Raw genomic sequence first — 11,861 nt, 5'->3', positions numbered from 1 at the left:
CTGCGCCTGCGCGCCCGGGGCGGCGATGGCGGAACCGGGGGGCGCTGCGGTGGCTCGTTCGCGGTCGCTCTTCTTGTGGGACGACGGGAGCCCGATGCGGTTCTACGTGCGGCCCGGGCTGGCCAAGCTGCGCCTGGCGCCGCTGGTACTGGCGGGCGGCGGGCGGCTGTGCCGCGTGCAGGAGCCCGGAGCCGTGCTCTTAGCGCAGCCCGGCGAGGCGGCGCCCGGCGGGGCCGTCTCCACCGAGTACGTGACGGAGTGCGTGGAGCGCAACCGGCGGCTGCCGCTGGAACCCTTCCGGCTGCCCGCCGCGCCCCCCGCCGCCGCCGCCGCCTCGCCCCGCGGCCGCCTGGCCTTCACGGAGGCGGAGGACGCCGCGCTGCTGCGGGCAGTGCGCGGGAGGGGCGAGGCGCGGGTGGGCGGCCGAGCGCTGTGGAAGGAGCTGGAGCGGGCCGGCCTGACGCGGCACAGCTGGCAGGCCATGCGCGACCGCTACCTGCGGCACCTGCGGCCGCTGCTCGGGGGTGAGCGGGGCGGGCAGCCGGGGAGGGCGGGGGGGAGGAGGGAGAGCGGCAGGGGCGAGGGGAGGTCGGGGGTGACCGCGGCGCCGGTCCCCGCTGCGGCCCCACAGTTGATGCCTGCGTGTTCCCGCAGAGCCCCGGCGTTCGGAGGAGCCGGCACAGAGCACGGGTCTGTTCGAGGCGGCTAACCGGGAGTTCGAAAGCACGGAGGTGAGCGGCCCGGGGCAGCCCCGGGAGCGGCGTCGCGGGGGGGAGCGGCCTCCCTGGGTGTCTGTCACACGGTGATAACTCATCATTAACCTCTTAAATGAGGCTGCGCTGTGACAGCCCTTCCTCTGTGTCTCAGCGGGAGCTTCGTGTGAGCCGTGAACTACCTGGCTCATGAGGCACGTTTTCTGAGGGTGGTTCCCTGCCCGAGTTCGCTGGAGGAAATTAACGTGATGGCGTTGTCACCTTAAAAGCTGCATTGGCAAATAGAAGTCATCCTTTCGCCCTCGGGCATAAGTTGTTCCTGCAATTCCATTAACGTTTACTTTTGCCTTTTATATTTAGTTTGTTCAAATTCTCCCTTATATTTCATGCTTTTCTGTGATCTTGTACGTCCTCATTAACACATACAGCTTCACTTCAGTCACTGAATTTTACTATGCCTAGTAATTTCTGAGGTTTTTTACATAGAGTCACAGTGGAAGGCAGTTGGGTAGTGGTGATAAAAGAAGCTTGCCAGAAAATACCTTGTCTAATTGATGACTCCACTTCTCTTACTTTTAGTCAGGAAGTGACACTTCAGAAGAACTTTCTGCACAAGGTGGAGAGGGAAAGTCCGCGGGAGAAGCAGCATCTGGTTTGAAAACTGGACCAGAGGACTCTGCTCTCCCCGACACTCAATTACAAAGGGAAGAAAGACCAACAAGCACTTGTTCTTCTTCCAGTGTGGTGGGAGAAGTAGTAAAAACTATGCAGCACTTCATGGAGAAGTTTGGCATGGACCTGTTCACTGTTACACAGGCCTTTCTGAAAAACACTGGTGAAGTGGAAACTACTTTGTACTTTCTGCAGACGGGGCAGCGCTTGGATGGGTACCCTGTATGGAGCAGAGAGGATGATTTGGAATTGCAAAAAGATGATGAACGTGTCAGAAATAAATTGATAGCAAAATTTGGAGCTGAAAATGTAGCAAAGCGGGTAGCATTTAGGAAAAGTTAGAGAGCAAAGCAGAGGGCAATGACTGACCTAGGACTGTGGCATGAACTTGAAAACACAAAGTCATTTCAGAAATGCAAATGTGATAAAAAAAACTTGATGCAACATTCTAAAGTTTCAGAAATGCTTTAAATTTTTTTTTATAAAAGGCCTATTTTCTGTTTGATTTTTATTTGTAATACTGAGTACACTAAACATGTAAAAATAGAAAATGGTAAAGAGGAAGGTTCTATACGGTATGAAGTTATCTCTGAAAATTTGCTTTAAAGTGTGTATCTACTGTATAAACTTGCTGATGGTCCTACCTGTACATTGCTGCATGCAAAGGATTTTGAATGTGGTTGGCAGCAAAATCTGACAGAATCACATTAAGTGCTCTAACCTGTCATGCATTGTTAGTGCACAATAGCCTGTTCTCTGTCATGTGTGTTCCTTCAAACTGTTGTGGATGATAATTTTGTAACCTGCTCTGCCAGTTGTCATTACCTCTTTTGGGTACATTCATGCTGCTCAGACTAGTTACTTGGGTCTTGTGTGGAAGATCAGAGAAGCACTTAACAAGAAAGTCCAAGATGCCAAAGCAAATAAAGTAGTAAGATTTATTAAAAATTAGAAACTTTACCAGCTGGATTTGAAATCCAAGGACTGCAGGTTCATTAACAAAAGACCCGTCACCTCCTGCAGCCAAAACCTCCCATTCTAGCTTGGGTGGTGTACACGTCTCAGCAGCACCATAACCTCACAATTCAGTGGTTGTCTTGTTTAACCAAAACTGCTCTAGCATTCGAAGTGAGAGGTAGAACACGTTAAATGGTTGCAACATAAAAAGATCAGGTGTAAGGTGTATTTCTTTTTAGAATTCTAAGTGACATGTATTTTGAGTTTGTTTTTTTTCCGGGCAATTAGTCACACTTGCAATGCAAACTTCTGAGTCCACATATAGTGCTTTTACCTTTGCAGAACCATACAAACACATTGTCTAACACCAAGAACCTTTCCACATGCACTCAGTAGGTGCAGGAACTAAGTGTACGGCTTACTCAAGGTTGGCTGCTTTCATTTGTTCTGAACTGAAAGGCACTGCGTATCCACACTCTTGCTTGTGCAGGCACAGAGGTCTAGGTCTCTTCAGTCCACTTTCCTGTTAACAGGACCTGGAGATGTCACTGTATCCCATGGTTCTGTTTCAGGGCGTTCCAGCTCTGCCTTCTCCCATGATAAAAGTCCTTGTTTCCTCTGCTTTGTCTTACCAAAGGCAGTTATGTTCCTTCCAGTACGCTGGAGACGGTTTGGCTTTCCGTGTTTGTATCAGGTCCCTGTACTGTTGGGGAGTGTCAGGAATACTCTTCTTGTAGCTCAAAGAAATATACAAGTTTCTTCTTTATATCATTGCCTGGAGCAGTAGTATTTGTAAACCTGGAAGAGTGAGCAGAGCAGCAATAGGCATGCCAGAACTTTGAGTTAAAGACAATTCCAGAGGCAGAAATACCGGGTCTGCAAACCATTATCTGGAATTTGGGTATTTCCCATTTGCTTCCTTTTAGAGTTAGCCAGCATTCAAAATTGATGAATTCTGACCTTTCATAACTAAAGATACCAGTGAAGAACTAATTGCATGCACCAGGTTGAAGAGCAATAGACAGGGATACTGAAGAGTTGGTTTTTGAATGTCCCTTTGATAGGTGACTTCTCCATCTTACACTTAATTGGTATAAAAGCGGGGTTTACTCTTCTGAACTTGCACAATGTAAATTTGACATTTGTTTCTAAACAGACTTCCATGATTTTTATTTTATGCACGTGCCAAAGGATGTATCCATAGTTTTAAATATCATGCTCACCATCTGGAAAGTTTGGGTGGTTTGGGTTGTTTTTTTTCCTCATCCAAAAAGTATTATACGTCACCTTTGCTTGCATTAAGACAACTTTAAATTTTCATCTGATCACACTGTGTGGCTTTGGTGCTTCCAGAAGAAATAAAATCTTGCCAATTGTTGTGTTGAGGAAACATAGCTAAAGGAGTGTAGTAAAGATAAACTGAAATCAACGATCCTGCTTTTTCTGATTAAGCTTAGGAAGTGGACAGGACACTAAGAAAATGCATCATATGATATTTTTATGTCATTTGTTTACTGGCTGACAGGAAACACTGAAGGTTTTTGTCCTGCTAAACATTTGATACACGGAATTGATTGAGTCCACTGAAAACAAGTATCCATAATAAAACTTAAGCCACTCAAGCTGACACTGGTTAAGGTAGAGAAATAATTTGCTCAGAAACAAGCTTCTTGGCTCTTAAAGTAGGAAGCTCTTTACTATGAGGAACAGGCTTCTGAGACTCCATGCTTTTAGCTGAATAGGTTGAGTTAAGGTCCATTTTAAAGGGACTTTAGAAGAAATACAGCGGCTGTGTGCTTCTGTCGTGTCCTACTTCTCTATGCCAGCCTGCCAGTGCTGAGCTTGCACAAACACTGTGTAAAGGAAGATCCCTCACTTCCAGTGGTCCTACTACCACAGCGCCAGTGCTGCCTGCTCAGCATGGATTTCGTCATTGAACAACAGGATCCCTAGTAATAAGACGATGATTTCTATAATATACAACCTCCCACCCTTTTCAGGGATTAAGGCTTTAGCTCTGGGAATATAGATATCCACAGTGCTATGGTAGCAGGTGATCTGTAAATGTCACTAAAGCCTAAACCTTGGATACAGCTTCTGATGTCTCCTTTATGAAACTAACTGCAAGCCTTTATTTACACAATACAAGATTGAGGTCTGCCTGTTCTGAATCGAGTCAGTATAATTCCAGTTTTACAGATGATGAAATGGAAATTCAGACTCTGGAAAGATACAGAAATAGCACCTGAAGACTTTCAATCCACTAAGAATAAGAGCTTTGTTTTAAACAATAGTATTCATACTTAGAGGAACCCTATCTTCGTGATCTCCAGAAAGAAACCATGTCCCTGAGAAGCAAACATCCTGTAATCATCCACAGCTGCTTTGAAATGTTTTTAGTCTTGGTGATCGGGGCTGATTGCTTCATCAAAAAGCAAAGCATGACAGAATGTGAAATTTGGATAGTGACTGACTGTGCTGAAGGACTCACCAGCAGCTATAGGAGAAATTCAGATTGTGTGGTGTACAAACTTAGTAGTGCATCTGAATAATTCAACGTTTCGTGGTAAGAGCTACCTGGATACAATTTCAAAGGGCTCCTTCAGAAACACTGACATTCTACTAGTCCAACGCCCAGAAACCAGGAAAACCCTTCTAACTGGGTAACAAGCCAAGGTCTGCCCCTGCCCGGCCACCACTTCAAAGGCATGAGTACACAGGGGAATTTGAAGAAATAGAATTTCATGGATAAGAAAAATGCTGCAACAAAACACCAGCCTGTGAAATCTAAATAATTAACAACAATACTGAATGTAACAGAAATTGAAAGAAAGGCTCCTCTGTCCTTCCTATATCGTCTTTCCCACTGCTGACCAAATCTGCTTCTAGAGCTGCCTCACTGGTCAGCTAACCTCCCCTGCTCACCGCCTGCTGTTCCACAATTCATCCTGCGACTCTCTTCCTAACTGCTGCCGGATGGTCTCTTACCCCAAAGTGACACGTGGGTCTGGAACGCTGATACCTACCCCAGTGAAAGTGACTACAGAGCTGCTTCTGGGCTGGGAAGCTCTACTGCTTCTCTAGGCTGCTACTCTTTGTGGTCTCGGAGCTGACTGTTAACTGGTTCATTGGTTCATTCCACAGGTCCACTCTTCAGCTAGCAGCTACTTTCTCTTGCTAGCCAACATAAGTCCCCAGTGTCCGTCTGTAAGGTTACTTTCCCTACTTTTCTCAGCAGAATCAGCACATAACAAACCCCTTATTCATTCTCTGGTACAAAAAACCTCAACCAACGCAGCTGCTGTGAATTTGTCAGAAGAGCCTTCTTCCTACTATTAGAGATTGCTCTTCAGTTAAGGTGAATCCTTCTCTGCCACCCTTCAAACACACAAAATAGGTAGAGGCTGGACACTGTTTCTTGCCTATACACCTTCAAACATGAACACAGTCACTATATCCCCCAATTTTAAAATTCAGTAGTATAACTTTCTCTTTTTAAGAAGATATTACAACTTTTTAATAACATGCAAATGAGGTCTAGTCCTCCAGGTAGACATTGTCACTTTTCTATAGTGGGCACCAAATGCCCCTCTGGTGGTTTTAATACGAGCACTCATCACCAGAGCTCCCCTGGCACGAGGAGGGCAGCTGGCCAACAAAGCGAACAGGGCCTTGGGGCAAGGGGCTGCAGCCAGGGTAGACAGGGAAGAGGAGCACCAGGAGGAGGAGCAGTGAACTGGGGTTGGAAGGAGTGTGCAGGGTTGGTTTTGGTGGAGAGGGAAAGGGAACACAGCTTCCCATGGCCCTGAATGCCCTGAGCCTGCCTGGACCCTCCTCAGATCTCCTCCAACACCCAGCCTGGGCTTGATCACCTTCTCCCAAGGATGCACATCCTCAGAATAGAGCCTCATCCTTGCTGATGCCTGTGATTCTGCCTTAGGACAGCTGCCTTGCTGTCTGCAGGGTAGCAGAAATATTCCAGGTCTGGAGCAATATCTGAATGCACTGTTAAACAGATACATGTTAAAGGGACTGTGCAATTTACCCATGAAAGAGGATGTTTAGAAGGAGATATTTGTAGGCATTTCACTCCCCAAGTCTGGTAACAAGCTTTTCTCCTAGTCTTGTGGATCACTGTTGAAACCAGGTAAAAAATAATTCTGTTGTTCAGGTTTGAGCTACATATTCCCATTGGAGGTGGGAGAATGGCATCTCCAAGGGAGATGGTGGAGAATGGCAGTCTATTAATCATAATTGTGTTGCACTCTAAGACAGGAAATACTCTCAATAACCAAATCAGTAGGATAACTTCCCATTCTCTTCTCCGCTTCTTCAGTCCACTGCCATAAACCTATCGTTCCAGTATTTATACCAATGGAATCTGTGTCCTTACCTTGTCTTTATAGTCTCAACCTTAGCATGAATTCTTCTCAGTCACGTATGTGGACTGTGAGAACTCCCTTGGTTTTGAAAGCTAGAAGACAGAATTATTTCAGCTGAAAAATAAAGGGATTCACATAGTCCCAGAAATGGATCCCCATATGCAAACCCAGGAGTTTTTATTTTCAACTATAGCTGACTTATTCCATTTCCCCATTATATAGTAAGTGAACACAAACATTTCCCCAACATTGCAGCCAAGGCTGGATGCCCAGGCACGGGAGTGGAGCAAAAGAAAAACTGGGCTTGAAAACTCAACCATTACAAAAAAAGGATCTTTCCAGAAACCAATGTCTGGTCATCCTTGCGTCTCTTTTGGCATTACATATTCTGTGCAGCAGCATGACAAATAATGTTCTCTTTATTCAGCTTCCATTTGTATCTCCTCTTCCTTTGAAGTGCAATTGCTCCATGTGGTTTCGCCAGTATTTAGCTGTGGTCTGTGAGGGGGTCGAGTTCTGCTATCTGGTCCCACACCTTTGGCATTCTGTTTGCTCCAACCTACACATAACTTCCTCTTTCACGTAAACCATGGACTTAATTTGGAAAACAGTCTTGAGTTACTTCAGCCTGCGTTGTGGCTGAGCCCCCAGGGGCCTTGGAGGGTGACCCTGTGCTGCTGAAAAAGATCTGAGTGCACTCGGGGTTCCTGTGTTACTTGTCCTTGCATAGCACATCCATGCACGCGCTCTTACACACATACACACGCACCTCTGTCCTCATTTGCTCTAGTAAACAGTTCTCCACTCTGCAGTCTTCGGAGAGTAGGTGCAGAGAGCAGCTTTTCTGCCTTCAGAATTTGTTACTCAGGGGAGTTCTAGGCAAACAAAAGATCCAGTGACATATTTTTTTGCTCTTTTTCAGACTGAACGAGACGGTAGCCCAGCAAGTCCATTGCATCCTTGCACACATTTTGCACTTTTTCTATTTTCTGGAAGGGAAGGGTCTTCCTCCAGGCCTGGGATACTCTCAGCGCATCTCTGGACCCAATATCAAAGGTCCGTGTTCCTTGCCCCTTCCCATGAGTGATGTTGTGCACCCACTTCTGAAGTTCTGGTGTGAAATGAAGTTCTGCAAACCTGTACATCTGAGCAGCCTTTGCTAGCGGATCTCTGACAATATCTTCATAGCGAACCAGCAGGTAGCGGTCTTTGAGGAAGCTGGGAATGGCCTGACTGCCTGCCTTGTAAATCTCAACGTGGCTTTTGCAGATTACTTGCATTGTGTTGTAGGGCCCCATTTCTCCCTTTGTCCTCTGGGACCCCACAAAAATGTTAGTGTCACGTCTCAGTTCTGCCACTGTATTCTCTCGAGACCTGAACACAGCCCGAGGATCACGGACCAAGTGAATGATTTTGAGGTTCAGGGATGGATCAGTGAGAAGGGGGTAGAGAACTTTCAGGTCAAAGAACCGAACCTCCTTGACAGCAACATGGCTGTAGGTTTTACAAGCTTCCTCCACCTTGCTGAATGGGTACTTGCCACAGATTGTTTTGCAATTGCCTGCACTGATTATGTCACTGCGACTGAAGGAGTCACAGGCCGGGGGGGAGCACAAGGCTCGGCTTGTCTCCCACTGAAATAAGTCAGACTTTTTCTTCTGGCTAGACATGTAAGCATCAAATACAGACATGTCACACAGAAAGACCGACCTAACTAGGTCCCGCACTGCCATGTGCAAGACCTTGGCACTGTTCTGGTACATCGTAACCCACACGTGCCACGCGGGCTCCATCAGGTAGAAGACACTGGGGTGCTGGCTGAAGATTTGTCCAGTGAAGGAAGATCCTGACCGCCAGGAGGAGAGAATAAGGATGTGGACCGGAGAAGATTTTTCTTCCATGGGGACATTGTTGCTGCAGGGTGGGAAGTGGAAGTGGATCAGAAGGAAGAACACAACTGCCAGAATCAGAAGCACCTGCACTCTTCTACGCTTCATCACGGTTGCAAAGGACCTGCAGAGACAAAGTGCAGCATCACAGGATCATGAAGAAGGCAAGATGTGGTGCATCAGGCTCCTGCCAATCCCTCTGCAGGCTCAGGGGTTTGGAAAGCTGCCACACTACCAGTGATACTGTGACAACCACAGCACAAGATGTCTTTGGAAAGGACATAAATACTGCAGGACTGAAAGTTTTCTGTAACAAACACACTGTTTGTCAGTAAGCCATTCTAATGCAGTCTTAGAAGATCACTGAAAAGCTTGTCTGCACTTTGTTATCACAGTTTAAGTGTTAGTTCAGTGTATCGAAATAAGTCAGTACACAGAAACATGTAATTAGCGTACACAATCCCTGCAGACATGATCCTGGCAATTTTTGTGGAGGAAAGATGGAACAAACAGTTTTTGTGGATAATTCAACAGTTCCACATTGTTACTTTTAAGCTCCTGCTCTGACCACTATTTACAATTTTCTTTATGCCAAAATGCTGTAAAAATCCAATGTAGGTTTCCATTTCTTTTGCCTATATTCTTTTTGGAATTTCAGAAAACATTTATTGTCATCGCAGGCAAAATCTCACATACTAAAGGAAGTCACTCGACACTGTAATAAATCCAAGCACAACAATACCTCCTCCACAATCACAGCATCATAGGCAGTTCTGCTAGAAAGGCCTGAGAGGGTTTACCTCCTCCATCTTTGTGTAGGCAGGCTTACCTACAACTAACCCCTTTCTGAGCCTAACTCCTTTCTAAAGACTGTCTCCTGCTACCCCTCCGTCCAACCCCACTCATCCTGTAGGTCATTTATGAGAAGAGGTACAACACAACGTGTTAGTCCAGCTCAAAGGTCTGCCCGTATCTGGCTCCTTGTTTCTTGCACTAAACCTCTATTCTGCCTGTTGAGGATGACTTCATTATTGGAAAATGTCCATTGTGCTGCCTAGGGACAATTCATAGTCTGAGTACCGGCTGGCACAGGAATCTGCAGAAAGTACAACCCCCAGCCACGCCTGATTGTGCCTTGAATATCAGTGGGTGCACACAGCACTGGCCACCCCTGGGGACAGGCTCCTCAGATAGCCCAGAAGCCCACGCAGGATGGTGTGCTCCCCTGTCACTGCGTGCCAGGCTGGCAGTTTAGCTGTGCTGCAGCGGAGAAGGGCCTCTCTGGCCAATGCAACTGCTTTACATTTCCCAAGGTGAACTGAAATTAAAACACCCTACTGGTTCTCAGTCATGGTCAGTCCTTCCAGGTGCTTCCACAGCCAGACAGGACAGAGAGAGCAGGGCCTTCAGGGCTGCAGAGCGAGCTGGAAGACCTCCTGGACAGAGAAGCACTGGAGCCCCGGTCCTTACAGCCTTGTAAACTGCTTTTGCGCAGCCCAGGATTGCACTGAATTCAGGCAGCCATGCCCACACAGAGCAGCCACCTCCCTGCCAAAGCAGCAGAGGTATGAAGTGTGCCCCAACTGGCCACAGCACAGACACTGCTTCCCTGCTATGTGCTTACCATGTTATCCTCTAGGTCCACGGTAATGCACGAAGTTCTCAGTCAAAATTTCCCTAACCTCCTCCTTATGCCCTGTTTCAATTTCCCTCTGCAGTGAAGCTTTCAGACTAATTTGCACGGAGATGCCTCCTCCCATGATTTCAGTTCCTGTAGCACTGATGTTTCGATTTCCAGGTACAGTCACGGCTGCTAACCAACTAGGAACAGTACTCATCTCTCCTCCAGCATACATGCATAAATTGACTTGTTTATCTAACCTACCTGCCGGGCTTTCATTTTCAACTTAGGGTTTATAAGGCACCAATTATAATTTCTCAGAGCCAGGACAGTACCCAGCCCAATGGGTAAGCCTGGTTGTTGCCAATAAGTGTGACCGCAATATGAATTTTATTTTCATAATGTCTTGCATTACTAAAGGATGGGGCTGTGCATTTAGCGAGGGACCACATGCTTCTGGTCTCCTGGACAAGAATCCCGCTGATTTTTTTGATTATACAAATGGACTGTGGCGTGCAGGTCTGACAAGCTACTGATTCAGGTCTGACGAGCTGGTTCAGGTCAATATTTGGACCAAGCCTAGGAAGAGCTGCAAACAAAGACTGTTGTAAAAATAAGTGATATACCAGCTTCCTCCTTGCAAATGAATACCACATTGTTTACCAAAAGTCCTGGCTTCCAGATGAACTTTGATTACATCACTTCCATCTGGCACCATTACTATCGTTATCCTAACTCCCAATAGAGTTCCTGGACTATAGCCAGAAGTTTACTTGAGAAAAACCATTGAGCAGACTTGATCCCTGGAATTAAGATATCCAGGGAGCTTTAAAACCACAGAAATCATTATTTCTCTGGAAACCTGGGTGTGAATAGTCTGAGCATGAGTCAAAGAGAATGGATTCAGGTTTTGGGGGAAGCAAGGGTATGCTTTTATCTTGACTCAAATCAGGGTGGGACAGATGGATGTTTTAGACATTTTACAGAGTATGCAGACCACCCCCGTGACTGCTCTTGGTGTTTGCCTGAGAAATGGCCTCGTGTGAGCCCTCAGCCTCAACAGCTTCTTCACTCTTATACAAGAAGTAGTGATGATTGTTGCCCCGACCAGCCTGTCCCACAGGGAAGGGGGAAGGACTGAAATGGATTGTGTGTACCTGGTGAAGTGGAATAGAGAAGCAGCAAAGAGCGGCAGAGATTCTATCAGACATTTCCTAATATGAAAGAAATACTAATTACATAACCTTATTTTTCACCACTGTATCTCTCCATCATGGCAGCTGAGATGTTTCTAAGATAAGGTCTTAAGCTTAACAACATTTTCCCTACAGCAAACATCCAGAGTCACAAGTGATTCAGTTCATTTCATATTGCAAAAGTGAAATATGAAGCCCTCACAGAGCTGCAGAGTAAAGATCAGCCCAGAATGACTGAGACCATCTCAGCTGCAGAACAAAAAAAGGCACGCTGTTACTGTTTGCTGGCAGAGAGATGAGCCAGGATTTGGCTGAGAGCAGAAAGAAAAGGAAGAATCTTAAGGCACTAAGGATGAAGAAGAGAAACTGTTGAAAAATACAACAATCCAGTGTCACCATGTTAGTCTCCCACAGCACACGTATGAGAACGC

At 46.4% G+C, this 11,861-nt stretch overlaps 2 protein-coding genes across 2 annotated transcripts; one reads left to right on the top strand and one right to left on the bottom strand.

Annotated features, from left to right (window-relative positions):
• The first annotated feature begins 22 nt into the window (after positions 1–22).
• Positions 23–2,361, top strand: TERF2IP (TERF2 interacting protein). Its single transcript, XM_082489155.1, has 3 exons — positions 23–524; positions 655–731; positions 1,293–2,361. The coding sequence occupies exons 1-3, from the start codon at positions 26–28 to the stop codon at positions 1,725–1,727; spliced, it is 1,011 nt and encodes a 336-aa protein (XP_082345281.1). The 5' UTR covers positions 23–25; the 3' UTR covers positions 1,728–2,361.
• A 5,238-nt stretch (positions 2,362–7,599) lies between these two features.
• On the bottom strand, positions 7,600–8,816 carry CHST4 (carbohydrate sulfotransferase 4; the record flags this gene model as incomplete). Its single annotated transcript, XM_082489541.1, has 1 exon — positions 7,600–8,816. Exon 1 carries the CDS (start codon positions 8,719–8,721, stop codon positions 7,600–7,602), a length of 1,122 nt encoding a protein of 373 aa, XP_082345667.1. The 5' UTR covers positions 8,722–8,816.
• Positions 8,817–11,861: the final 3,045 nt, after the last annotated feature.

The sequence above is a fragment of the Vanellus vanellus genome, assembly GCF_965231255.1.
Source record: "Vanellus vanellus genome assembly, chromosome: 12".
In the NCBI taxonomy this organism is placed as follows: Eukaryota; Metazoa; Chordata; class Aves; order Charadriiformes; family Charadriidae; genus Vanellus; species Vanellus vanellus.
The sequence above is the reverse complement of the archived record's forward strand: the minus strand, read 5'-3'. Positions and strand labels throughout refer to the sequence as shown.